This window comes from Syzygium oleosum, unplaced genomic scaffold (assembly GCF_021117445.2).
Source record: "Syzygium oleosum isolate NSW1041296 unplaced genomic scaffold, Sole_v2.1 Sole_v2.01, whole genome shotgun sequence".
NCBI lineage: Eukaryota > Viridiplantae > Streptophyta > Magnoliopsida > Myrtales > Myrtaceae > Syzygium > Syzygium oleosum.
Window position 1 is genome coordinate 37,799,331 of NW_026607485.1, and position 27,294 is coordinate 37,826,624.

At 40.0% G+C, this 27,294-nt stretch overlaps 1 protein-coding gene and 1 long non-coding RNA gene across 2 annotated transcripts; both read right to left on the reverse strand.

Moving 5' to 3' along the window:
- Nucleotides 1-1,095: 1,095 nt before the first annotated feature.
- Nucleotides 1,096-2,620, reverse strand: LOC115681202 (phospholipase A1-Ialpha2, chloroplastic-like). Its single transcript, XM_030605071.2, has one exon. It carries the CDS (start codon nt 2,530-2,532, stop codon nt 1,096-1,098), a length of 1,437 nt encoding a protein of 478 aa, XP_030460931.1. The 5' UTR covers nt 2,533-2,620.
- Nucleotides 2,621-24,523: 21,903 nt separating this feature from the next.
- LOC130138886 (uncharacterized) lies at nt 24,524-25,433 on the reverse strand. The gene is made up of 3 exons (XR_008817170.1): nt 25,030-25,433; nt 24,659-24,943; nt 24,524-24,588 (listed from the first exon to the last, which is right to left on the reverse strand). It is a non-coding gene; the product is annotated as an uncharacterized LOC130138886 (long non-coding RNA).
- Between the last annotated feature and the right edge of the window lie 1,861 nt (nt 25,434-27,294).

Here is a 27,294-nt window from a genome sequence, read left to right on the forward strand (position 1 = left end):
CCGAATAACCGAACCGGGACTCGAGAATCGATGAACCACAGTTACGTGTTTTGGACTTTTTATTGTTTATTTATTTTACATGTTCATCTTTTATGGATTGTTGATTTATGGATTGTTGATATTGACAAATGAGGATTTTTGTTGTTGCGTTCACTTTCATTTTGCTTAACTAAAAATGAAACAAAAAAATATAAAATGGCTAGTTCCTAGGTAGACCATAGATATGATCGACAAGGTAGGTTCCAGATCAAACTTGAACCGACCTTGGAACCGTTGGGGTGAAAAATTTCCACTCGATATTTTCTATTATCAATAACGTAAAACATCCATCCATTCCAGCCGAAAAAACTAGAAAAATGAAAATTTTGAGAGAAAGGTCGTAATTTTACGTCTAAACTTGGTCTGATCTCTAATGCCATAATTTTCTGGGGAGTGGCCTTGAGAAGACGTCAAGAGATTTCTGGAGAAACATGTTTCAACATTTGAAGGAGTTCAGTAATTCAGGAATGAAAAATCTGACCTATATCATACCGATACAGCTCGGCCCCAATTTTTGCTGATCAGGTTACTAACATTATTCTTTCTCTCTTTTTGTTCAAAGCATAGAATCACAGAATTCAGGCGGGGCATAATATGTGTTTAGAATTGAAGAATCTTCTAAACATAATAAGATATGGTTCAGGTAATGAAAAGGGCCAAAGAGAGAGGGAATCAGAAGGTGTTAGTAATTACTCATGCTATTACATTCACATAAACTGACCAGATGTAGATAACTTGGCCAGGAAAACCATCTCAATTTCTGAGATGTACATATACAATTAATGATATTCCTTGCCCCTTCTGATTAGAGGGAAAACAACAACTAGTAGTACTACTACTGGTGGCAAAAAACACCTCCAAAAACCCTCTTCATCAGCAGTGGGAGATCAACAAATATATCTATATCTACAACTAATTACATCATATCTTATACTTACTCTTGATCGATCGATCTCTTCCCCTCCAAGGGTGAAAAAAAATGTACACGGTGGAAGGAAAACATCTGCTGGTCCGACCGAACACTCCTCATCACAACTGATCTTTTCAGGGTTTTGATCAAGACCTTTGGGAAGGAATCAAGCTCACCACATTAGTAGCAACATTCCTCCACACTGGAAGCTGCATGTTGAGGTTTTGTGCACTTAGAAGCAAATCTCTTGCCTTGTGGATAAAACTATCGATCCTCAAATTAGCCTCCCTTTCAATTTGGAATTTTTTGGGGAATTTGAGCAAGCTTAGGTAGGTCTCTAGGTCATGGACACAAGAAGGGTTTTGGACATTGAAGAAGTCAAGGGCAAGCTCAACACCGACATGTGCATAGCATGAGCAACTCCATGGGAATTCAAATTTCCCACCCAAAACCCTAAAATGTTCATTGAACACCACGCCAGGAAGCTTTGTGATTGGATCATTCACATTCACTATCCTCAAGACCTTGATCCCGAGCTCGTTGCACCTCTCTTTGAATGCCAAATTGCCGACCCTCGGTCCACCGAACGAGAACACCGTGATGGGTATGTCTCGAATTGAATCATTTTTGGAGGTGAACTTGTTGAGGCCGAGCTCCGAGATGTCGTAGGCGAGGAGGTGGGCCAGAGAGCTCCCCATGCTGTGCCCAGCGAGTGTGATGCTCATCTCCTCGCCCTTGTGCTTCTTGATGAGCCGTGAAACCTCGGAAAGAAGTTGCTCGCGGCAGCTCTTGATCCCAAACTTGCTCGAGGCTGCCTCATCCGCAGTGTAGAGGCTCAGGAACCCAGATTCGACTTTCACATCTTCGCGACAGTCGTGCGGGTCAAGGCGCGCTGGGGTGAGAGAGCTCATGAAGTTAGCGATCCACTCGGGGCTTGTGACTGTCCCGCGGAAGCTAATCACTACATCCCGCCTCCCGAGCCGCCTCGCCATGTCGTCCGAGGCGACCGCGACATACCCGATCCATCGGCCGCAGCACGGCGCCGCCCCATTAGGCATCGGGATGCTCACGTCCGGCGTGGCGTAAATGTACTTGGTGACCTCATACCCAGAGTCGCCCATCCCGACTTCTTCGAGCAACTTCCTCTTACCATACTTGCAATTCAAGTAGCGCTTGGATGCGGGGTCGAGGTCGAACGCGAGATAGCACGCAGACACGAACTCGCCGTAGCGGACGATCTCTCGCCGGAGGAGAGGGTGCAAGGGCTCCAAGAGGTGCTCCCAGTCGTTGCAACCTTGGATCTCTCGCCAAGAAGGGCGCAGAACCGAGGTGGTGGCGGCGGCCTCTAAGGGACAAGAAGTTGATGATGATGATGGTGGTGGTGATGATGATGAAATGGGTGTCGCTAAAACTGAAGCAACCGCTTGCTGTCTTGGCGGTGAAGAAGAAGAAGAAGAAGAGGAGGAGGTGTCGCTTTTACTGGGCAAGCGAACTTGCTTCATTGAGCGAGACAGGGGCTTGATGTCACCATAAAAACAAGCAGAGCCCATGTTTGGGCTTGCCATGTATGCTGTGCAGGCCATTGCTGTTGATTTTTAGGCCAGCCGCACACTGAGAGAGAGAGAGAGAGAGAGAGAGAGAGAGAGCTGTTGGTTTTTAGGCCAGCCGCACACTGAGAGAGGGAGAGGGAGAGAGAGAGAGAGAGGACAATGGAGGAGACAGTGAGAGTGGTGGGTTATATAGAGGAGAAGCAGGAGGGAGAGGGAGAGGGAGAGGGTGAGGGTGAAAAGTGAGGTATGGGAAGCTGGCTGAGGGTGAGGGAAAGAAAAGGCATGTTTGGCGAGGATTTGACCTCCATTTTTCAAATGGAGAGCGTTTATTATATGTGGTCGGTTGGGCGTAAGGTCACCCTCATTGGATCGCACCCCGTTGCGGCTAAATTGCCGAGGTCAATAAAATAAAACGCAACTGTCTGAAAATACATTGAAAAAAGTGACATGATGTTGTCTTGTCTCCATCTCCTTAAATCAGCACCTGTTGGTTTCCAACTGTAAATGACATCGAAGGTAACACATAGGGCCTTGAGGGTAAGAAAAATATTTTTACTATGAAAAGTAATCTCGAATGGCTCCCATATTCTTGCCTTTGAATTTGGTTAAAAAAAGATGAAATCTAAAACTATCTCTTTGCGAGTTCATAACTGGAGAACGAAGCACTAGACACTCCGCTTAGCTCGTCAAAGGAAGGACGCCTTTTTCAACTCATCCGGATCGAGGAAAGAATAAGATAACAATACTTGAGGAAATATCGAAGTCATTACCCCCCGAAAAAGTCCATAGCACTCCTCAATACATACATAATAAGTTACTACCATTGGGAAGGTAGTGGCTCGAGGGAAGTCTCCATCTGATAATAAAGCAATTTATGCATGCAGGGATTTCCAAATTTATTGATAGAAAAGTTCTCTAAGAGCTCTTTAGGAGAAAGGATTACTAAGAAACTGTGAAATTGCCCGTGCATGATGCCCCGGCACCAAGGCCAGGTCCAACCATGCCCGAATCCCCCGCGTCCACATACACAGTGCTTGGGTCTACAATGCCCGTGCCTAGGTCCATCGAGGTTAGCTCCAAGACCCTAGTGCCCATGCATGGGTCCCTGACGATTGCACCCACATCCATCGAGGTCGTGCTTAGGACCCCGATGACCGGGCCCGGGTCCACAAAGACCGGGACTCCGATGCCCATGCCCAAATCCCTCACGCCCGAGCTTGGGTCCAACGAGGCCAAGGCACGAGATCTCAATACCCATGCTTAGTTTCCCAGTTGCTCATGCGTAAATCACTAGCACCCGAATGGTGTGTTTAATTAGAAAAATCAATTTAGATTTTCCTTTCCAAACAACAGAAAGTATTTTCCGGTTCTTTTTCATCTTTTAGCCAAATACCATATAATATAGTCATTTTTCAGAAAAATGACTTTCCGAAAAACATTTTCGAGAAAATGTAATATTTCTGTGAAACAAAGGGAGCTTTAGTAAATAGAGCTTACTGGCATGTTAGACATAGTAGTCATAGATGAGTTTCGTATACAAACTCATTGATTATAAGGCAAACTCATTGGTGATTTAGGAAAAGTGGTTTCGTTTTTACCATAAGGGAAAGTTGTTTTCCTCTCACTCTAAGCTTATTTGTCTTCAGTCCATGAACAATGTTTTTCGTAAATCGATTAGTTTTCCGTTATGCAAATAACGAAAAGTCGGAAAACAAATTTCCGAAAGCAATTATCGTTCCAACTACCGAACCCTAGGATTGCTGTTCCTAGTTTACTGGAAAGTTTTTCTTGGAACCAATAGTTTACTGGAGAGTTTTTTGGTCTGTTTACTGGAGAGTTGAGACCACCAAGAATGGAATGGAATGGAATGTGAACCGATCAGTTTGAATATATGATCGAGCGAGCCACGTGCAGTGCGACCCCTCATATTAAAGCAATAGACTATCGACCCTCCTTAATACTTTCCAACTTTGACTAACTTTTAGGATGTATATGATGGTAGCATTAATATTTCCTAGCAAATATTTACCCGGTTCGATCTAAATGTCGATACCTTCTCTACAGAGAAAGTCAAACACATAACAATACACCATAATTCAGAGAAACTACGGGCTTTGAAATCGTAAAATGAAACCACAAGTGTTGTCTCGCAATCTCTCACGGAGAACTCATTTAGGAAAATCCCAGAGAGAGAAAATCCCTAATACTCCTCTTGTTCGCTTTATACGTAGTGACCGAGCAGAATAAACACCCTCGGATTCAGATGTTGCGCCGCAAGCTTATGCACATAAACAACACTCGCGAAAGACACATACGATCAAAAACACATATATCCATCCTGCGGATGACTTGCTGACTCAAATATAAAGACTTCTACCGAGTTGGGTTTTGCATCATAAGCTCAAACTCGAAACATTATTCTAATCGGATTGTCATGGTGTCTTACATTGACAAGCATGTCTAGTCAAAATTAAACCTATACATGAATTTTCATGAGATGTTTCCCTTCGTGTGAACATTGTAAACTAAACCTATAATAATCTTACAAATATTAGTTTAGTTTAACTTCTTTTGAAATGGAGTGAATATTTCCCATAAAATAAAGATAAACAGCAGCAATGACAATATCAAAAGTCAAATTTCAACTCTTTAGGTTGTCCTTGGCTGTACATCATTCCCCCCTCTTTGAATTGTCACCTGTTCTAGTACTCCAAAAATTAAATAATAATAATAAGAATTAACATTATATAAGTACAACCTCACATGAGCTAACAGTGCAACGTAATTTAAAATTGGGTTTCTTTCGATTAGCAAGTGTCCTTTTTCCATATTCATAGGATATTAATTTTAACGAATATATATATATATAGCTAGATCGTCCACTTCGTGGAAGATTTACCAACAAGCTAATCTCCTAATCAATTGCAATTTGGAAATAGAAAGTTATGGAGATGTAGTCCCGTGCATATCATATATGATCCGATTGCAACTTATGAGCATATCTTTGCTTAACCCATTAAAAAAATTGGCAAACCCGCCTAAATAAATCACCCATATTGGCCAATTAAAATATAGGGTTTTGGGTGTGAGTTTGGATATCCCCACAAATTAAAATGGTATCTTCCAAGATTACGGGAAAGATAACGATATTGCAATGAAATCTGATGAAATGCTTAGCTTTGTTCATACTCAATCACATATATTTATAATGGGGTAACTGCACTGGAACTCGTAAAACTTGTCACGAAAATGCGATTGAGTCCTAAATCTTTTAAAAAATGCAATCATGTCCTAAAACTTATCACGAAAGTGCAATAAAGTTCCAAAACTTTCTAAAAGTGTAATCAATTCTTAAATCTTGTCACGAAAGTGTAATCGAGCCTTAAAACTTTCGAAAAGTGCAATCGACGGAATGATTTGATTGGACCAACTTAATAAGTTGCAGGACTCGATTGCACTTTTTGAAATTTTGAGAACTCAATTGCACTCCCGTGATAAATTTTAGAATTTCATTGTATTTTTTAAAAATTTTAGGACTCAATTGCACGTTCAAAATAAATTTTAGAACTTCCAATATATTTATCTCATTTATAATTACCAATAGAAAAAAAAAAGTACACGAAAATTATTAATTTATGAGTAGAAAGTAACAATGATTGTACGTTGGATTGTCAAAATGAATGTGCGGCAGTTCATATTCAGTCGTGTCAAAAGGGCAGAGATCCCGCGAGGTTGCGCCCTTTTTTTTCGGGGGCCGCCGACTATTTTTCATTTGCACCCCCGAACTGTTCGTAATTTGCAGAGGTGCCCCTGGATTGAGGGGGGCGTCACGCTCGCACGCCTTAATGGACGGCGAGCTGCTGCTATCGTCTTTACAAGCCACGCCCCGGGACCAAATCTGCCAACCAAATCTACCGACCCGGTACATCCTAATCGCCGATCGATCTGACGAGTCGCGCGTCGTTTTACTGCGGGTATGGATCTTGCAAAATCAATGATCGCGATGCGTCCGGATGGACTCGAGGCATGTACTTATCGGGACATGGTCCGCAGAAACATGACTGATTACGATGGTTGGACATGGAATTTCCTCGTGTCTCACGGAACTTTAACTGCTACCTTCACGGACGACTTATGGACTCGGATCTTGGTAAGAAGTACTCTGATAGGAGAGATTAGCATATACACCGAATCGAGTGCACTGGATATATTCTCAGCCCTGGTGGGTTCGATCTGCTTTACATCGTACAAGGAAAGTACCAAAAAAAAGTCTTAAACTTATTGCATTGCTACAAATTCAGTCCAAAACCTTTTTTTAATTAGACAAATTTAATCTAAACATTTTGCATTTTCGCCAATCGAGTCCGTCCGGCCAATTATAGCCGGAAATCCCTGACATGGACACTGGCCGGCCGTCTTACACGGCACGACCAGCGCGGACGTGTACAAATTTAACAAATTCTCTAGATTTTTAAATATTTTTCTTTTCTTTTTATTTTCTTTTTTTTCATCACGGCCGGCGAGGCGAGGGCCGGCAGTGACCCTAGCCCGGGCCACCCTCGGCCGTGGGCAAGTAAATCGACATCCCGCTTCCGAGCGAGCCCTCGAATGATATGGCGCGTGTTTCGTGCCACATAGGACGGGAAAAAAGAAAAAAAGAAAAGGAACAAGAAGAAGCCATCGCCTACTCAATAAAGCCAACTCCTTTTCAAAATGTGATCAAAGCACCTTTGGGGGTTTTCGGGGGGGCGCGCGGTGGGGCTGTATTAGCGATGAAATCGCCGGGTCCCACCCCGCCACCGGCCGTATAACCTGTGGGTGCGAAGAGCCGATGCGCCGGCTGACGTGGCACCCCCCCCCCCCCCCCCCCCGGGAATGTACAGCCACGTTCCCCCATGCGAATAAACATGTTTCATCAAAACCGTATGGTGTCCGAAAGAAGGGAGGAGGAGGTCGGGGTGTTGGATTTTGACTGCCACGTGCAAATAAATACGGTCTCCCCTAATCCCCCCCATCCATCCTCCCTCCCCTCCCACCCTTTCGTTTTGGACGGAACGCGCCAAAGCTTTTTAGCCATGGCCCCCACCCCCCAAAAAAACACAGGAAGAGAGATGCCAATTCCATCACCTCAGGTGACGATGCTCGTTGATTCGGGATTGGTTTACGGTTTCGCTTTTCCCAAAATTTTAGTACGGTCCGTTGAAAATGTTCCTCGAGTTTGAGCTCGTAAGAGAAGCCTCGAGAAACACGAAGCTCGATCGATCCGGGCGGGTCTTCTGATTTCCCGGGGGGTAGGTTTCTCGATCTGAGCGGGTCTCCGCTTTCGGGTCCGGTTTTCCCGTCTTTAGTGCCGGGATGGGGTCTGATCTCCTCTGTGGAGAGCATCCGAGGGCTGGCGGCGCTGGCCGTGACGATGGATTGGGCGGCGTATGCTCGCGACCTCCGTGTCTCGAGTGTTCAGAGCCGTGAAAATCTCGTGTCGAGGTCACGTGTAATTCATCCCGTGAGATTGAGAGATTGGTTCGTGAGGAATCGTGAGAGCTGAATACTTTATGAGTTATTTGGTATAATCGGGGGCTGAAAAACAAGGAGTGCTTAAATAACTCGAGTGCGGTTGTAATTTCCGTTTCGTTACTCAGTTCGATCTAATCGAGGAATCATGTATTGCTCTCCACGTGAAGTAGGTCCCGCTGATTGAACTGCTTAATTGCGGTGTTCAATGTATTCCTTATTCTATGTTTTCTTTTTGTTGACCGTTTGTTTTTTCGCAACAATTATTACTCCTTATTCCTTAGGCTGACAGACAGGATTGTCGTGATTTTTTCTTTATACAGATCATGCATGACTGGCTCATATAAGGCCGAAATTATTGATTTTAGCATTAATTATTAATCCTTATTCTTTAGGCTGACGACAAGATTGTCGTAATTTTTTCTTTATGCCGATCAAGCATGATTATCACATATAAGGCCGAAATTATTGATTTTCACCATCAAGACAATCAGATTGCAATGACCCGTGATGATGATCCATGGATGGGTCTTATAGAGACGTCTCCCATCAGATATGAGACCGGAAATGTCACACTCTCTAATAGGTCAATATCGCCTAGTGATACAACTCTGACTCGGCGTATCTATTCCTCCCCCATTCACCATTCTCAGAATCTTGTCGGGATTTGGATCTTTTCAACACCCGGTCACCCAACGATCGCTTCCCTGCAAACGTCGGATTGTTTTGGGTTCAGCCCATCAACGAGCCCCACATCTACCGAGAGGGTCTTACTCTGATACCATCCATAATTAGTCGACTCGATGAGTTAAACCCTCAAAAGGAGTACTCGGGTATGACAAATCAAGTTGATGATCTTTTCAGGTTAATTTTACTTACGAATCATTTTGCAAGGTCCAATCTGAGACTGTCACACACAAAAAGCTAATACGATCCCCCCCGTTTTCACCTCACCAACAAAAAGATACCAACTTTCGCCAAAAAATTTTGAAAAGGTACACTCGTGAACTAATGCAAATGAATCTTCTGGACTACCTAGCTACGAAATTAGTGGTTAATTATAGGTTCCTACCACAACCCCACTTTCTCCGTTACTTTCTTCCTATGTTTTTTCTCCCAGCCATCCACTCAATTCCAATGTTTTTGGGGAGGTAAACACACAACGCCTGTGCTCTCATGCTTGTAGTTACAATGCGTTGAAACTTCAGAGCACATCGCTGTGTGGACGCATCTCGCAACTTGCAAAAGAAAAAGTCACGAACAAGAGCCATCGGAATAGTATGATTGTTCTTTCCACTAAGGAGACATGCAATGTACGGATACACGGAGATTTGAAGCAGCCCTCTTCCCATGTATGACCCAGCATTATCATCCATGGTCAATAGGGTAATTAAGGAGCGAGACTTAGTGATGCATCCACTGACTTTCCTATTCATTTCTTTGGCGTGGTGTCTTGTGAAATCAGAACATCGACATTGTGACCCCATTTTCAGGAAATGATAGATAACCATAAGTTCCGTTTTATTTTCGCGAAAAATGAATGATTTAGAAAACATTTAAAAAAAAATGATCGTTTGTATCGTTTAGACTAATTATTTCAAGTGATATGAAAGATAATTTTTTAGAAAATGTTTTCCAAATTATTCATTTTCCGCAAAACAAACGGAACCATAGTCCTGCCTAATACTCCTTTCGAAGGTTTGGATGGTATGAACTTGAGTTTTGATATGGTATCATTGAATGGACGCCCTTATGCCTTAAAGGGCAAATTTTTGTATATTTTCTGGGAACATATACAGTTTCAAATAAATTCATATGAGGGAAACAATCCACGGGCATGGTGCCTAAACAAAGGAAACATATTTAGTTCAATCCAAAAACACCAAACAAAAAGAAGAGGGTCCTCATTATGAAAACGGGTGATCCCAGTACTTCCAGATGCCATGCAAGAATGTAGATGTGCAATCATCTTAAATAAAATGCAAGATTCTAAAAATTACTCACTATCGTATTATGGTACGTATGTGTCTAACAAAAAATTGGGCAAATGTTGTCCTTTGATTAACCATAAAATGTCACATTAACACATATAGTGTAGAGAATTGTGCAAACTTAAAAATATAGAAAGACGCTAGAAAAATGGCACACACGATTGCGTGTGAAAAGAAACAGTGAAATATATCGTTTAAATTAAAAAAGAATTAAAATATTATGTGAAGAATTTTATCCATTTTTTTTAATACAATTGCAATTGTAGTAAAAGGAAAGAACAGAGAATTATTGGACACTTGACAACTCTTGTGAATTTTAGTAAGGGATTTATCGATTACTTGCCAATAATCTTGGTTATCAAATATAATGGTTTTGTCAATGTATAGTTAAGTGTGCTCATAGGGTATCTTAAATATATACATGGGTTTTCATGGCCCTTTTTTTTTTTTGGGAGGGTAGCCACCAAAAATCCTAAATTATCATGTTTACTGTGACACATTTACTCCAAACTTTTGTCTGTGACACAAAACACTCAAATTTGTACCCAAGTGATACATTTACCTTTTGTTAGAGTATTATTGAAAGCCGCTGTTAAAAATATGATGTGGTGGATCCAACGTAGCATTATGAACTTTTTCAAGGACAAGTGGCGTTGATATGGTGCCATAAGAGCGCCATATCCAAAAAAGATTAAAAAGAAAAAGAAAAACTAAAAAAGAAAATAAAAGACAATTTGAAGTTATTGTTTATCGTGAAGTTACTGTTCATCATCTTCAAGCTCGCGATCGCTCGGCTAAAGCTCCTCCAGTGCTGCCCACTACCATTCAAACCTCCGGGGCGTTCATCGGCCCTTGCTTGACTGCTCGTGAGTTATTTGTCGCTTGCTCTCAGATCTTAGATTTCATATCTACGCAAGTGTATTAAGAGGAGTGAGACATAGAGGAGGGGTGTGAGTCTCTTGAAGACGATGATCTAGCTACAACAAGCTTCAAAGCCAAATTTGGCCGTGGTGGCCGCGAGCTCGAGGTTGGATTCGACTTAGAGTAGGGGTTAATTCCAAAAAAAAGCACCAACTTTAGGTCGAGGGATAATTTTGGCCCAAACTTTTTTTTGTTTCATAAAAAAGCATCAACTTTAGGTCGAGGGACAATTATGGCCTGAACTTTTTTTTGTCCTGTAAAAAAGCACCAACTTTAGGTCGAGAGACAATTCTTGCCCGAATCTTTTTTTGTCTCGTAAAAAAGCACCAACTTTCACTTAAATCCCAAATCTGGCCCCCCATTGACTTTCTGTCTGAAGTTACCCTTGTTTGAGAAAAAAAGTTGGTGCTCGTGAGTTATTTGTCGCTTGCTCTCAGATCTAAGATTTCATATCTACGCAAGTGTATTAAGAGGAGTGAGACATAGAGGAGGGGTGTGAGTCTCTTGAAGAAGATGATCTAGCTACAACAAGCTTCAAAGCCAAATCTGGCCGTGGTGGCCGCGAGCTCGAGGTTGGATTCGACTTAGAGTAGATGATGAAGAAAAAGTGTTTCTGGTGTTGTTGATGTTGCTACTTAGACCAAATCTTAGCAAGCTCGGCCGCACCGATTGAGCTCGGCGCTATCTAGGCCGAGCTCCGCTTGCCCACAGGGTTCAACTATCAATGGTGGTCGATAGCCCTCATCGGCGAAGTCGAAACGGCGGCGGCGGCGCCCCCTAACCATATGCAATCTCTCTCTTCCGATGAACAGTAATTTCGATTTTTCTTTTTTTCTTTTTCTTTTTAATCTTGTTATGATGCGGTGCTCGCGTGGCACCACATCAGCGCCACTTGTCCTTGAAAAGCATTAATAATGACACGTTAGATATTTAACAGTAGTTTTTAACAGAACCCTAATGTATTATTCGGGTACAAGTTTGGGGTGTTTGGTGTTACAGAAAAAAGTTTGGGCTAAGTGTATCGTAGTGAACAGAGTTGGGTATTTTTGGTGTTTTTCCCCTTTTCTTTGTAAAAGTTTGATATTGAAGTGGCCATTGGGTTTTTAAATTAGTTGAATGCACTGATCATGACTAGAGTAACGAGGAAACTCGTTAAGAAATATAATGATGCACTATGTCTACTTTCAATTTTTATTGATTGTATATGAAATTTTGTGCTGAACTAAAATGAATTTACTTCACTAAATAAGATGTTAGAAACACATTAAATAGGTTAAGAATGTAGTTGGGAAGATATTTGAATAAAATCATAATAAAAACGGTCATAATGTCGCAAATTCTAAAGTTTAATTTCACTCTCTTAATATGACATGCGGCTAAGTAAAACCTGGGCCAGTTTTGTTTTGATCAATCATAAAATGACACCTCAACACAAATATAGAGACAATAAACATATGGAAATTACTCTGATCCAATATATACAAATTTGTAAGTTGGTAAAAAGTAGAAAAACTAACAAAAGAAGATTTCTTAGAAAAAAATATGATGAGGTACTATCTTTACTTCAGTTTTCTTTTATTATAAAAATTGAAAATTTGGAGGACTTCTATGATTTATCTATTCCAAATCGAGGTCTCCCATTCTGGCCAAAAGAAAATATAAGTCTCTAATTTACCTCTCTATCAGAATCAGTTCTCCATATTGCGGAGAAATTGCCCAATCAATCATAAACCTATTATACGAATGCTCATTCAATTTTAAACTTTCCAATATTGTCAATTTAGTCTGAAACCTTTATGCGAAATTCCAATGTAATCCTTCCGGCCAATTTTGGATGGAAATCGCTAATGTGGCGATGTGCCACGTAGGAAGCTCGGAGATGAATGGACCGTCACGTTGGATTTCGAGCAAAAATTGACCAAAATGATTACATTGAAATTTCGCACAAAGATTTAGAGCTAACTTGGTAAAATTGAAAAGTTGAGGACCGAATTAATATCCGTACAATTTTTTTATGACTGATTGAATAATTTTCCAGCATCATAGCTCTAGGTGAACATGACAGCCTCTTTTGGAAGTATTCAAATACTTGAACATTCAGATGTTCGAGCTACAGCGCACATCGTCGAGTTATTTATAATTTTTTTCAAGAAAAACGGAGGAGAAGATGATTGGTATAATGATATCTCAAACATTCTGGCTAACCTCACACATTTCTACGTCCAAATCTAATATCTCTACATTAAATTAGGCTTCATTCGCTGTATCCTATATATTAAATATCACTAGGGCTTGAATTTAGTAAGATTTTTGTGGGTACGAAAAGGTACATGTACTATCGGAACCCCGCGTTACCATCGGTTCCAACATGATGCGTCCACTTCGATCGTCAAGGAAAAGGGAAAAGTGTCAGAAAAGTCATAAACCTATTGTATTTGTGTCAATTTAGTCTTAAACATTTTGACCTAGAGTCAATTTAATCCTTTCGGCTAATGTTGGCTTGATATTGTTGACGTAGACGCCAACCGGCCAACGTGGCATGGCTAGGCCGGCCAGTGCTGACATGTATAACTTTTAAAAATATTTTAATATTTTACAAATTTATTTATTCTTTTCTTTTTTCTTTTCTTTCTCTTTTTTTTTTCCTTTCCTTCCTTCTTCCTCCAGCCGTTCGCTGGACCTCGGTGACCAGCCAGAGGCGAGGGTCGGCAAGACCTCACCAGATCCGACGAGGTCGTGCCTCGTCTAACCCCTAGCAAGGTTCAAGCCCTCGCCGGAGGCCACGAGGATAGCCTCGCGCTGGGCTAGTGAGGGTCGAGCCTCATTGACCATGGGCAAGGCACAACCTCACCAGATCTAGCGAGGTCGAGCCTCGCCTAGCCATGGCGAGAGCGAGGGCGAGGCCTCGCCAAAGGCCAGCAAGGCCGCCTCGCCGTCCCTCACCTCTGGCTGGTCACACATGTGAGGCCAACCCTCACTGACCACCAAAGGAAAGGGGAGGAAAAAGAGAGAGAAAAAAAAAAGAATAGTTTTTAAAAAGAAATCAAAAATTATTAAAATACTATTAAAAATTATCCACATCAACGCTAGCCATGCAATAAAGGTCGACCGGCATTCACGTTAGCAATATCTAGCCAAAATTAGCAAGAATGACTGAATTGGCTCTAGGTCAAAAGGTTTAGGTATAATTTGACACCATTAAAAGGTCTAGGACTAAACTGGTACTATTGCAATAGGTTAAGGACTTTTATAACACTTTTCCCTCTAGGAAAAAACATTGCATGATCCGTAGGTCAAGTAAACGGAGCCTATCAAGACCATTGATCATGTAGGATGGTGGCGAAACCCATACTATTAATGGTTCAGATGATCTCAACCAAATGATTCATAGACCATACATATAATATTTCATCGTTGTCGAGTAATAAGTGTTAATTAACCCTCCCCCTTTTTGTTTCCCTATAGGGACCGGATTCACCTGCTTAGTTGCCCATTCCAACATATTAGGAAAAAAAGATAATATTCATCTCAGAATCATGTGATTGGAAGGATAAGAGTGCAAGTTTCTTGTGAGTAGAGACCCAACCGAAGAGGCGAAGATCCACTGTGTCTTTCGTGCCTCAAGTTCAAAGAGTCTTTCCATACCTTACAAAGAACGACCGTGGTGTTGTTTTCATAGAAGAACATTCATGCATCTTACGCCACGTCAAACGTACTCAGCTGCTCAAGAGGGAATGAATCTGGCTGCTGATGTTAAATGAACTTAGTTTCTCGATGACTAAGAAAGCTTCTCGCGACTCGGTTCGGTCAATTTTTACTAGTATGAACTCCTCTAACTTTTCTGGCAAGAATAGGAAAGTTCATGAAATCCTTTTCCGAGGAATGAACAGTATCGACCCACTTTCTTTCAACCGGGTTGAAAGACTTGGAAGCCGACATCCGCCCATTTGTTTACGAAGTCGTGGCTGTGTGCACGCTTGCTGTCACTTGGCTTTTTATCTCATGACTTTGTTGAAAAAACTATTGTCGCAAAGTAGACTCGGGCAATTGCAATGTCAATACAGGACAAAAATGGAGTCTGTGCGCCTTTGTACAAGGAGTCTTAAGGCACCTTCTGTTCTGCAACACTAGGGTTAGCTGACTCGACTTAGAATACTCAAAGAAATGTCCTCCCAACGTCCCCCATTACCAGTACTAAACGCATTCTAGAAGTTGGCAAGCGTTAATGCTTTGGTTAAGTGCATTGAATAATGGTAAATTGTGGACACCATGTTGGGGAAAGCAACATGCAAGTATGTTCTATTGGTTCCCTTTGTCTCTCTCTCTCAACAAAGTGAAATCAAATTTCATCACTGATGACAAAGTGGCGGCATTTGCATGCTCCCTAACTTTGAACCCCTCCAAAAGAAACGGGCCAAAACCAAGGAAAATGAAAAGGAGACATATGGTCAAGTACAAATGCCAATTCCCAACCCAACTAATCAAAAGTTCAAATAGACCAAGCTATAAATTTTTCTTTTTTTTTTCTTTTTGCAATCTCACAAGTAGGCTAAGGTTTGATGGTTGGAGCTTCCGGGAAGCACCAAATGTTCTTTAGAACGCCGGCATCACTGCACCCAAGCATTTCTAGGGTTTCAAAAGTTTCCGAGGACGATGAGTTGACGAGACTAGATACATTGCAAATTGGCAATATGAGACCGCAAGCCCTAAAAAGGCAGATTTTTCTTTTTTTCCTTCCGCCTTTGAAAAGGCGTGAAAAGGAATTTCAAAGAATTCATTGAAGCACGACACACTTTCTTTTTGCCTTAATAATATCTTGACCGAATATTTCCGGATTCAAATCACACCGTGACAATTATTGACGTAGCAAGCAAGACATCGTTTTTCAACCCATTTGAGATAATCAACTTTGTCTCATTCTAATGAATACAACCGTGACCATATGACAGGATTTGGAGGAATTAGTAGCAGCAGCCTAATTATATAAATATTAAATGGGTTTGGTGGGGGCTTAACCTCTTTCTACTGTGAAGGCGTAGAAAATCCATTGGGGTCTATTTTGATGGAGTTCTGAATAGTTTTGGACAAAGATGGAAAGCGTCCTCCGTGAACGAAACTGCAAGTCAATATGAAGTTCAATGCATTCGGCTAACAAAGTTCAAAGTCCGATGGTTGAAAGCAAGTCACTTCAATTTACGGCCACACTTAAATTTTCATAACTCGGCTCATCTTGGAATCGATTATCACTCAAGTATGATGAGTCTATTCCTAGAATGTTTACATTAATCTAGTTACAAACATGAGAAGTCAAGCATTACTGTGGGAAGATTGATGAACTATATTACTCATTGTATACCCGTCTCTTCTATCTGGAATCATGGCATTAAACCTGCGCGTTTGAATTGTAAAAGAAGAAGAAAACGTATGCTTTTGACTTGGAAGTAAATTCTTATGGGTGGGCTTGTACTTCGAGTCCATAGGCCCAATTGAAATATTTTGCCCCATGTGTATGTTGTCCTTGCCAGAGCATGCAATCCACAAAATCAAATCGATAGTTCATAATGTCTTTCTGAAAAATAAAACATTCACACGATGGAATACAACTAAGGCTACCCAATATGGAGAAATCAGGTGACTGATACTTTTTACGATGCTGATTGATTTATGAAAGAATTGTACGTATCTTGGTGATATAAAATTACCCGTCGCCTGATTTCTTGATAACTTGTTGTGAATTTCCAACTTTATTTGAATTACTTACCAACATTTTTTCCCGATTAAACTACTAATTAGCTTTGGATTACCAATTCTCATTTAAGTACTTACTGCATCTATTTAGTTTTTTTTATCTAATTTATTGACTTTTCTTATCATTTGCCAACTTTTATTACTCTTCGTTTTGTAACGCTATAAATTTATCAATTCTAATATGAATTAATCAACATTCATTTGTGAGACTCACCATTGTTTTCGCATCGAAAAAACCAACTAGTTTTGATTTACCGAGTCTCGGTTGAGTTGCTTACCAACATTTACTTTTTTTTTCTTTTTAACTTTACCGACTTTTTCATTGGTCGCCCACTCTCACTTGCCTTGCTTACTAACCCCGTAATTTACCTTTTCGAATTTACCAACCTTAATTGGAGTGATTATAAACTTTCATCCGATTAAATTACAAACAAGTTTTGCATTACTAATTACAGACGTTTATTTAGTTTTTTTAAAACTATCAACTTCTCTTCCCTCTGAAAAAAAAACATCTCTTATTATATACCAATTCTTATTTAACTGTCTTACCAACACTTTATATTTACTAACTATTATATAAACTACTAACCCTTATTAGGTCACTTATCTACTTTATTCCCAATTAAGTACTCCAATAAAGAAGTTGGTAATTCAGAAAACACAAATAAACTTTGATTACTAACTCAAATGAGAATTGAAAACCCAGAAATGGTTTATAATTTAATTGAAAAAAATTGATAAATTACTTAAATTCAAGTTAGTAATGTCATAAAAAAAAGTTGGTAAATTTGCCGTGTAACTAAGAAAGAAAAACAAAGTTGGTAAAAGAATAGAAAATTTGGTATTTAAAAAAATTAAACTTGGTTTTTTTCTTTAGTGAGAATTGGTAACCCAAAACTAGTTTGTAACTTAATCAAATAAGAGTTAGTAATTCACACTAATTAAGGTTAGTAATTTTTTTAAAAAGTTGGTAAATTTAAAGCATTGCTAAGAATGCAAATAAATGCTTCTAAACTTTAAGAAAAGTTGGCAAGTTCTAAAAAAGAGTCAAATTAATTTCAGTAATTAAGTCAAATGAGAGTTAGTAATCCAATATTATGTGGTAATTTAATAGGAGAAAAGTTGGTGAGTCACGCTAATTTAGATTGGTAATCTCTAAGAAGAGTTTGTAAATATAATGGGTTGCTAACCTAGGTAAATAAACATCGATAACTCATTAGAAAAGTTGGTAAATTAAAAAAAAATTAAAAGTTGGTCAGCATATTAATTGATAGTTGGTAAACTAAAAGTAGCTGGTAATTTAACAAAAGTTGATAAATCACTCTAATTTAGGTTGGTAATTTCATGTAAAAGTTAGTAAATATAAAATGTTGGTAAATTGTGCAAATAAAAGATAATAAGTTATTACCCACCCATGGGTAGCTCAGTTGATTAGAGCGTACTTGGGATTGTGTAGTTAGGCGCACTGGTCCCAAGTTCGATTCCCCAGCTGAGCACTTGTGATTTAAGTAGGGGGCCATGGCGGTGGGTTACTGTGCTAGTCTCTCCCGAGGAATAGTCGAGGTGCGCGCAAGCTGGCCCGGACACCTCAGTTACCAAAAAAAAAAAAAAAAGATAATAAGTTAGTATAAAATTGGTAACGTCTGAACTATAAAAAAAGCTAGTAATGTCGTAGTATCGATAGGTTACGAAAAAGTAGATTGATGAGGGGCAATCTCATTGAGTTAGTGATACATAGCGTAAAAGAGGAGAAGCACTTGCATTGAGGATCGTCGCTATTCCGCATAAAAAACGATGGATCGTAAATCAAATGCGCAAATTCCTTTTTTTCTCAATAACCGTGTTCTAGATTCTAGCTATGGAGATCTTGGGGTGCTGTTTTCGCGGCTTACATCACAGTGGACATAATTTGAGGTTTTTGGTGGCTCATCTGCACCCCCCCCCCCCCCCCCGACACGAGAGATGGTACCGCTAGATTGGCATATGGAAGGCACTACATCACGTGAGATCACAAATGTCTCTATACTTATCGTCTTCCTGTTGGTTGTTATGTCCGAATCAGCTTAAACGCATCTTGACCTAACCAATTCTTCGATCTCTCTCAACCTCACCACTCAAGCCAATCCAAGGGCTCGTACAAAGCCTCTCTCTCTCTCTCTCTCTCTCTCTCTCTCTCTCTCTCTCTCTCTCTCTCTCTCTCTCTCTCTCTCTCTCTCTCTCTCTCTCTCTCTCTCTCTCTCTCTCTCTCCCTCTTTTTCCAAGTCGTGCAATGTCTCTTAGTCATATTCTAGATTTATGTCCTTGATCAGTGTTTTAGCTTTTCCTAGTGCTCTCTCGTGCAAGGGGAAACAGTGACACGGTAGTTTCCATATTGGACAATCAGGACACAAAAGATTCTTCAACTTTGCATTGCAAAAGACCCAAGTCGGACTTTTTATTATATCATTCTGCATGTGTGTACAGTAAGAAGCCACAGTACCTTTTTCTCTCTCTCTCTCTCTGGTTACATTTTGTGCTTTAATATGAAAAAATAAACGGTGATTTGTCATGGCTTTTTGACTAATTACTCCCTAAAGCGACTGACTTAGACTCCATACATGGTGCATGAACTTGAAGCCAGAAGCAAGAGGCGTTTTAATTATGTTGCACCCAATTACAATGATGTTAGGTATGGAAAATCTTACCATTCCGAATTGCACTTTGGATTTACAGAGGTCGGTGACAGTTGTCACATATTACATGGCTCGGGTGTTAAAAAAACCACTGTGCTCTGCAGAACATGAGTGACCATAGAAAACGTTTTCCACAAAGAAAAACCCTAGGTTTCAGCAAGACTTATACCAGGAAGCAATGGAAAGAAAAAGGGGACAACAGAGAAAAGAGTCGAGATCTTTTGGAAGATAGAATTCGTATAAACGACGAGGATGGGGCAGGCAAAAGTATCTTTGGGCTTTGAGAAGAGTTGACACAATGTGAAGATCCCACCACTGACAGCCCAAAAAGAAGACAAAAACCTTTGTTTCCCCTTCTCTGTTTTATCAATGCACGTACGCAACTCACAATCTGGCATTGGCAGAGAATAAGGTCGTGATGTCCAAAAAGGGATAAAAGGGATATAAAAGTGCGAGTTGACACTTACCTTACCAAAAAAAAAAAAAGTGCGAGTTGACACATTTTCGTCTTACTTCATTCACTTGGATTGCTAGATAAGAACATCACGAGTTACATGCTGATTTGCATTGGCTGAAGTTACAAATTGTCAGCCTTTTTACTTAGAAGCAAAATTTAGTGCCAACTACCAACCAACCAAATTTCAAGCACGAGAGAATTGCACAACAGTTGTAATTTGTCGATCTTTGTCATTATCCTAGTTTAGACTCAGGTAATATTTCATCACAAATATATTATAGTTTTTAGGGCTATTATTTGAAGTTTTAATATGACTTCAAAGAAATTCAATCGATGAGATTTCAGCAGCATCATAAGCATGAGAATCATGAAAAAAGACATTGCATGAAGAACTAGGAAGTTATGCACGATCATATGTGTGGTCAAATTTCTATTGCACAAAATGGAGAATTACTCGATAAAACAAAACTTGTACAATATAAAAATAAACAAAAAATTAAACAAAGCCCTTTGAATTTTCATTGTGTTACAGTCGTAAACGATTCGTCTATTTTTTTGTTTGCTTGTATCTGACATGTGAATTTTCAAATGTAAAATTGTAATTATCGTTCATTTTTTTGTCAAATAACTCTTTTGCCACCAAATCAGTTAGAAATAATAAAATGAGTATAGCAAAATGAAAAGAAAAGGTCGTGATCTTTAAAATAAAATTAGCACAAAATCTAATAATATAATATTATTAGGATTTTTGTCATAATTATTCGGTGGGGAACATGCACCGTACAAAATTTTGATCTGAAAAGGTTGATTACACTATAAAAAAAAAGGGGGGGAAATTAGCAATTCCGATCCTTTCAGTCATAAACTTTCTAATTATAACAATATTATCGTAAACATTTACACAAATTTCAAATGTAGTCCTTTCGGCCAATTTCTTGACACGGATGTTTGTTAAGTGACCATAGAACACGTTTTCCACGAAGACCGTTAGGTTTCAACAAGACATATGCCACGAAACTATGGAAAAAGGAAGGGGCAACAAAGGAAAGAGTCGAAATCTTTTGGAAGATACAATTCATATGCTTTGACAAGGGTGGGGCATGCAAAAGTGTGTTTGGGCTTTGAGAAGTTGACAGTGTGAAGATCCCACCATTGACAGTCCAACAAGAAGCCAAACTTATTTCCCCTTCTCTTTATGTGCTTTTTATCGATGCACGAACGCAACTCGCAGCCTGGGATTGGCAGAGAAGAAAGTCATGCCAAAAAAGAAGCATATGAGATGTGTGGGAAATCAATCTTTTGGGAATTGAGTGCGGATCATATCGTTTCTTCGTAAGTGATTAGCTTTGTCGCAAAAGGAGATCATGATCTCGCAAAAGAAGCAAAATTTTTGGTGCTAACTTTAGCAGCATACCAAATTTCAAGCACGAGAGAATTGCTCGGCGATTAAAATTCCTCGATCGTTGTTATCATACTGATTTAGACTCTGGTCATGTATATCACGGATATATTATGTTATTCAGGGTCATCATCCGACATTGAAGTTTTAACACAACTTCAAACATTCAAGCATTGACGTTTCGGCACTGTCATGAGAATCACGTAAAAGGAGATTGCATGAGGAACTAGGAAGCTATGCACTCATATGCGTGGTCGTGGCCCTCGCCCAAAGCTGGGCGAGGGCCGTGACCCTCACCGCAGCTGGCAAGCCCGAGCCCAGCTGCCCGCAGCCGACGACGGCTCACAGGCCCTCGCCCAGTGGCCAGCAAGAGTCACCAGGCCTCAGCCCTTCATTTATTTTTTCGTTTGCACATACCGGACATGTGATTTTTCAAATGTAAAATTCTCATTCTTCTTGCTTTTTTAAATCAAATCACTCTTTTGCTGCTAAATGCAAGTATAAAATAAGTACTGAAAAATGGAAATGAGATGATCTTTATATATATATATATATATATATAGCACTAACATTAGAAAAATATTAAAAATATGAGTTTTCTTTTTATTTTTATTTTGATCATAATTATTTTTTTTTAATTCATAAGTTACATGCTAATTAAGAAATCACGACAATGGTTTTTCATCTAGGTCGTATAAATTTATTCCTATAATTGAAAGATGGCGTTCAATTTGATTTTCCCCCAAAAATGGTTTTCCAAAAATATGTTGTCAAGCATACTTTCAGGTCGTCTTCTTTTATAGCTATTTCGGCAACATAAACATGTTGTATAGTGTCCTTACCAAAAAAAAAACATGTTGTATAGTGCCGAAAATTACAACTGTGCATAACTGTGCCATGCCAACGGCTACGGTCCTTTGAAACAGCTAACTGATGAAGGACACGTACAAACAAAGTACCAAATTTACACACTTCAATGGTAATTTTATGGTTACATTGTAAAACTTTTTGTTATGAAGTTAACCATCATCACCATCATCATCATAGTGAATTCAACCTCAATAGGGCTGGCATGTCATGTCATCATATTCGTGTCATTTCTTGTCTCTATATTAAAATTTTGACGTGATTATAAAATATTTATCAACGAAAAAAATAGTAAAAAACAAGGCAATACATACCGGTTACTATGTATGCCGTGTGATGCTGAACTCAGGCTCCTATCGATAACTTATTAGTGTTCAAGTTGTGCTATCGATACTAGGAATTGCCACTCCTAATGCCTCAAGCATGGACCCAAGATGTAGGGGTGTCAAAAGAACCCGGCCAAACACGATCCAACCCGACCCAACCCGAAAATTTTTGTATTGAATCGGGTTGGACCTCAATTGGTTTGGATAACAGAAAAAACAATTGGGCTTGGGTACCCGAGCCCAACCAAAACAACTAACAAGGAAACACTCACTACAAAAAAAACCGGGTTTTGCCACGAATTTTGCCACGAAAAATTTCGACAAAATTCGTGGCAAAATGAATTTGCGACGAAATTAGCGACGGAAAAAAATTCATCGCTAATAGGCCGTCGCAAAATTTTGCCACGGAAAATTCCAATTTTCGTGGCTAATTTGCGACGAATTTTTTTTCGTCGCAAAATTCGTCGCTAATTATCCGTGGCAAAATTCGTGGCTAATTTTGCAACGAAAAATAATTCGTCGCAAATTTCGTCGCTAATTATTCGTGGCAAAATTCGTGGCTAATTTGCCACGAATAATATTCGTGGCAAATATCCGTCGCTAATTTGCCACGAATAATATTCGTGGCCAATATCCGTCGCTAATTTACCACGAATATTATTCGTGACAAGAATCCGTCGGTAATTTGCCACGAATATTTTTCGTGGCAAATATCCGTGGCTAATTTGCCACGAATATTATTCGTGACAAGAATCCGTCGGTAATTTGCCACGAGATCTATTCGTGGCAAAAGTCGTCGCTATTATTTTGATTTATTTTTTGGTCGCGAAATTGCGACGAAATATTTTCATGGCAAAAAGTCGTTGCTAATTATCACGTGGCTAATAATTTTTTTTTTTTTCGACGAGTTTATTCGTGGCTAATTTGCCACAAAAAAATTCGTGGCTAAATTCGTGACTAAATTCGCGGTTAATTTGCCACTGGAATTATTCGTGGCAAAATTCGTGGCTAATTTGCCCGCAAATTTTTTTTTTTTATCAGTATTTTGCCACGAAAAATTTTGACTATTGCGGCCGACATTATTCGAAAACAAATTTAGCGACGAATTTTAATGAATACTTTAGCGACGAATGTTGTTTAGGAACGATTTCGATTTGAAATCTAATTAACATTGATAGAAAATCACAGTCAAGACAAGAACAAACCCCAAAAAGAAAGAAATGAAACAATGTTCTAAATTAGCGAGTTCGCAAACTGTTGTGGCAAACTATTGATCTTGCCAAGAAGTTCTTTCACGTTGTGGCAAACTGTTGCGGCAAATTATTGATTTCCAAGAATCGAAGTCCTGTCCATCTGCAGCGCAAACATCACAATATCAAACTCCTAACCCCTATTAATTTTTTCACATCTATTCAACAGCAGAAGCACAAAGCAGAAGCACAAAGATATAAGTACCTCTTGGAAATTTAAACTAGCAAGGATCAGCATCAGCATCATCATCATCATCAGCATCATCATCAGCATCAGGAATCTCATTATCATCATCATTGTGGCCATCACCTACTGGATTAGTAGGAGGTATAGGAGGACCGTCATCAGCTTCGAGGTTGAGGTGTTGCATGATCAATTGCAAACGTTGGTTCACTCCTTTCGTTTCTTCGTCCTTCTGTACAAGTAATTGTTTCATTTCTTCGTCTTTCTGTACAAGTAACTGTTTCATTTCTTCGTCCTTCTGTACCAGTAATTGTTTCAAGCGGTTCAATTCTTGGTCCGTTCGCTCCTCGTGTTGTGCCCTTAAAAAAGCCGCACTGGAGGATGAAGTTGCAGCAGCCGGCGTTCTGTACATCCTTGACAAGGATCCCATTCCAAATATTTGACCTCTTCTCATTCCACCCGATGCCTCCATCCATAATGCCATACTGTCAACCGATGGCTCGGACGCAGCAGCACCATCACCATCACCATCACCATCACCATCACCACTAGCAGCAGCCGTGCTCATTATAAGTTCATCATATTTGTCCTACATTAACAATATTAATAAAAATAAAAAAAAAACTTCATATATATAAATACAAAATATAACCTTACATACCTTAATAACTTTTGCTCGATTGCCGGTCCATGTCTTATTTTTTTTCTGAAAGGTGCGTTCAAATGTAGCCATAAAGGTTGGTTCCGTCCCCAATTCATCTGCCTACAAAATATAAACATAAATGAAATGAGTAATTATTGATTTAACTTTACAACATGTTTAAAAGACTTACCATTCTTTTTCTATGCTCCCTGATATTAATAGAGCCCCCAGCATATGTGGCAGACCCTTCACTAGAACTAGAAGCTCGATTCTTCTTATTAATTTCACTGATTTGCTTATGCTTTTCGGTGTCCCAAATTCTTTTGATTTCCGCCCAATTGTCAGCTGTAATAAAATCCGGCTTTTCTTATCTTCTCTTTGCTCTATTCATCACATTTCGCATGTGATCACCGGCTTTCTTCTTAAAAATTCTTTTAACTTCTTTCTCTTCCGCTTCATCCCACCTGAACTTCCGCTGCAAGCAATCAATAGAAAAATAATTGTACGCTCAGTATGCTAAATCGAACTTAGTTTGTGAGGAAATAAAAGGACAAAACTTACCTTGAACTCATTCCACCACAATTCCTTTACTTCTTTTGGAGCAGTGGTCCAACTACTAAACTGCCCCATCCAATAGTTATCGATTATTTTATTAAGTCTCCTCACAACATGCGTAGAATCCATGAATCTGCAAATGGGTTATAACTTATTTCAACATACGTAGCATCCGTAAAGCATACAGACAATTCAGTTGACATCCATAATAATTCACATATATTTAAAAAAATGAAATACTTACGAATCTCCAAATGGGGCTATCATGAATCGGGTATCTTCTTCATAATTCGAGTGTTGCGTTGAAGAAGAAGGTGGAACCGAAGGCGATGGAACTGAAGTAAATTCAGTTCGCATTTGAGGGTCGGAGGAAGGGCCAATGTGTCCATGTACTAGTTGAGGGTTAGATAAAAGGGCGGGGGGGGGAAGCGGAAAGGGATGGGGATGAGGACGAGGAAGAGGAAAGGCCGATCTTCTTTGTGAAGCATCATCACGACGCATGTGACCTCCACGTTTATACTAAAAGGTGCAAGGTTAGACAAAAATAAAGAAAATTATGAACATATATTAAGGACACATAATGACGTACGTCGTGAAGCTTACCATTTTGTTATTGAGAGCAAGAGAGATGGCCCCTGAAAAAAAAAGAAGCTGTCCGGAAATGTCTACGAGTTAAATTTCTGGTCCTACAACGGTAAAAAAGGAAGAACTCATCTAGCTGGTCAGGGTCATCAAATTTTCAGTTAATTTCTGTAATTCGACTTGTTTTAAAATTTAATTGCATGTTTTGAAAGCCTTAGAACTTAATAAGTTACACTTTCACAACAAATTTTATGATGCAAGTAAATCACTAAGTTCTGTTCAAAATGAATATATCAACTTCAACAAGAAAATCAATAAATTTTTACCTCGAAGGGAGCCACTCCAGAAAACGCAAATGTCACGGAAATAATTTTACCCCAATGGCCAAAGCTTCAACCTAGGCCAAAAAAGGTTTGGAAATAGTTTTCAAACCTAGATAATGATAAAATGACTCCGAAACGAAAAAAAAAAAAAGCGAAAATGTCACGAAAAACACTATTCACCAGAATCATTTTTTGCCAAAAAAACCCATCTAAACGACTCCAAAAAGCCAAAAAATGGCTTGCGTCATAGCCTTAGGCGGTGAATTTCGATCAGCGGGCCGTTTCCACTTGACTGACCAAATTTCAGCTCATTCCGACAACATTTCACCTTATTTCGACCAAATTTCAAACGAATTTCAACTAAATTTCAACCTAAATCCGACCAAATTTCAACCTAAATATGAGAAATTGATTATGTTTCGTTCTGTTTCGTTCTGTTTCGAAACAGATTGGGTCTGTTTCGCCCACGAACAGAATCAAATTCGTGGGCGAAACAGAATGGTTCTGTTTCTGTTTCGCCCACGAATTTGATTCTGTTCGTGGGCGAAACAGACCCAATCTGTTTCGCACAGAAGCCAACACCCAACACAGAAGCGCCCACGAAAGCCAACACAGAAGCGCCCACGAAAGCCAACACAGAAGCAGAAGCCGAAGCACAGAAGCGCCCACGAAACTGGTTTGTTTCGCACACGAATAGAACCAAATTTGTGGGCGAAACAGACCCAATCTGTTTCGTCCACGAGACAGAACGAACCGGACCCAACACGAAGCGAAGCGGAAGCGCGAAGCGAAGCGAAGCGGACCCAACACGAAGCCAGCCAACACGCAGGCGGACGCGGACCCAACACGAAGCCGGTAACCACGAAGCGAAGCCACGAAGCTTAGCGAAGCGGAAGCGCGAAGCGAAGCACGAAGCGAAGCACGAAGCGAAGCATAGAAGCGAAGCACGGAGCGAAGCATAGAAGCGAAGCACGGAGCGAAGCGGACCCAAATGTAGACCCAACACATACATTGAACAGAAGCATAAGCAGACGCAAACGCCTAGAAATAACGGCGAAAAGCAGACCCAACAGAAGCATACCGAACAGAAGCAGACCGAACACTCTCGGACGCCGCCGAAGAACCCAACAGAAGCAGACCGTGCGCTGGGTGTCCTCGCTTCCCAGCGTCCGCCGCCGAAGAACGCCAAGAATCGCGCCGAAGAACGCCGAAGAACTGCAACAGAGACAGAGAAAGAGGGAGAAGACAGAGACAGACAAGAGACAGAGGTAAGGTGAGAAGATAGGTTCGATCGTGAGAACAGAAAAGAAGAACCCTAATTTGTACCCGCTCATGAAGACGACGCCGTTTGTTGAATTTTCGCTGA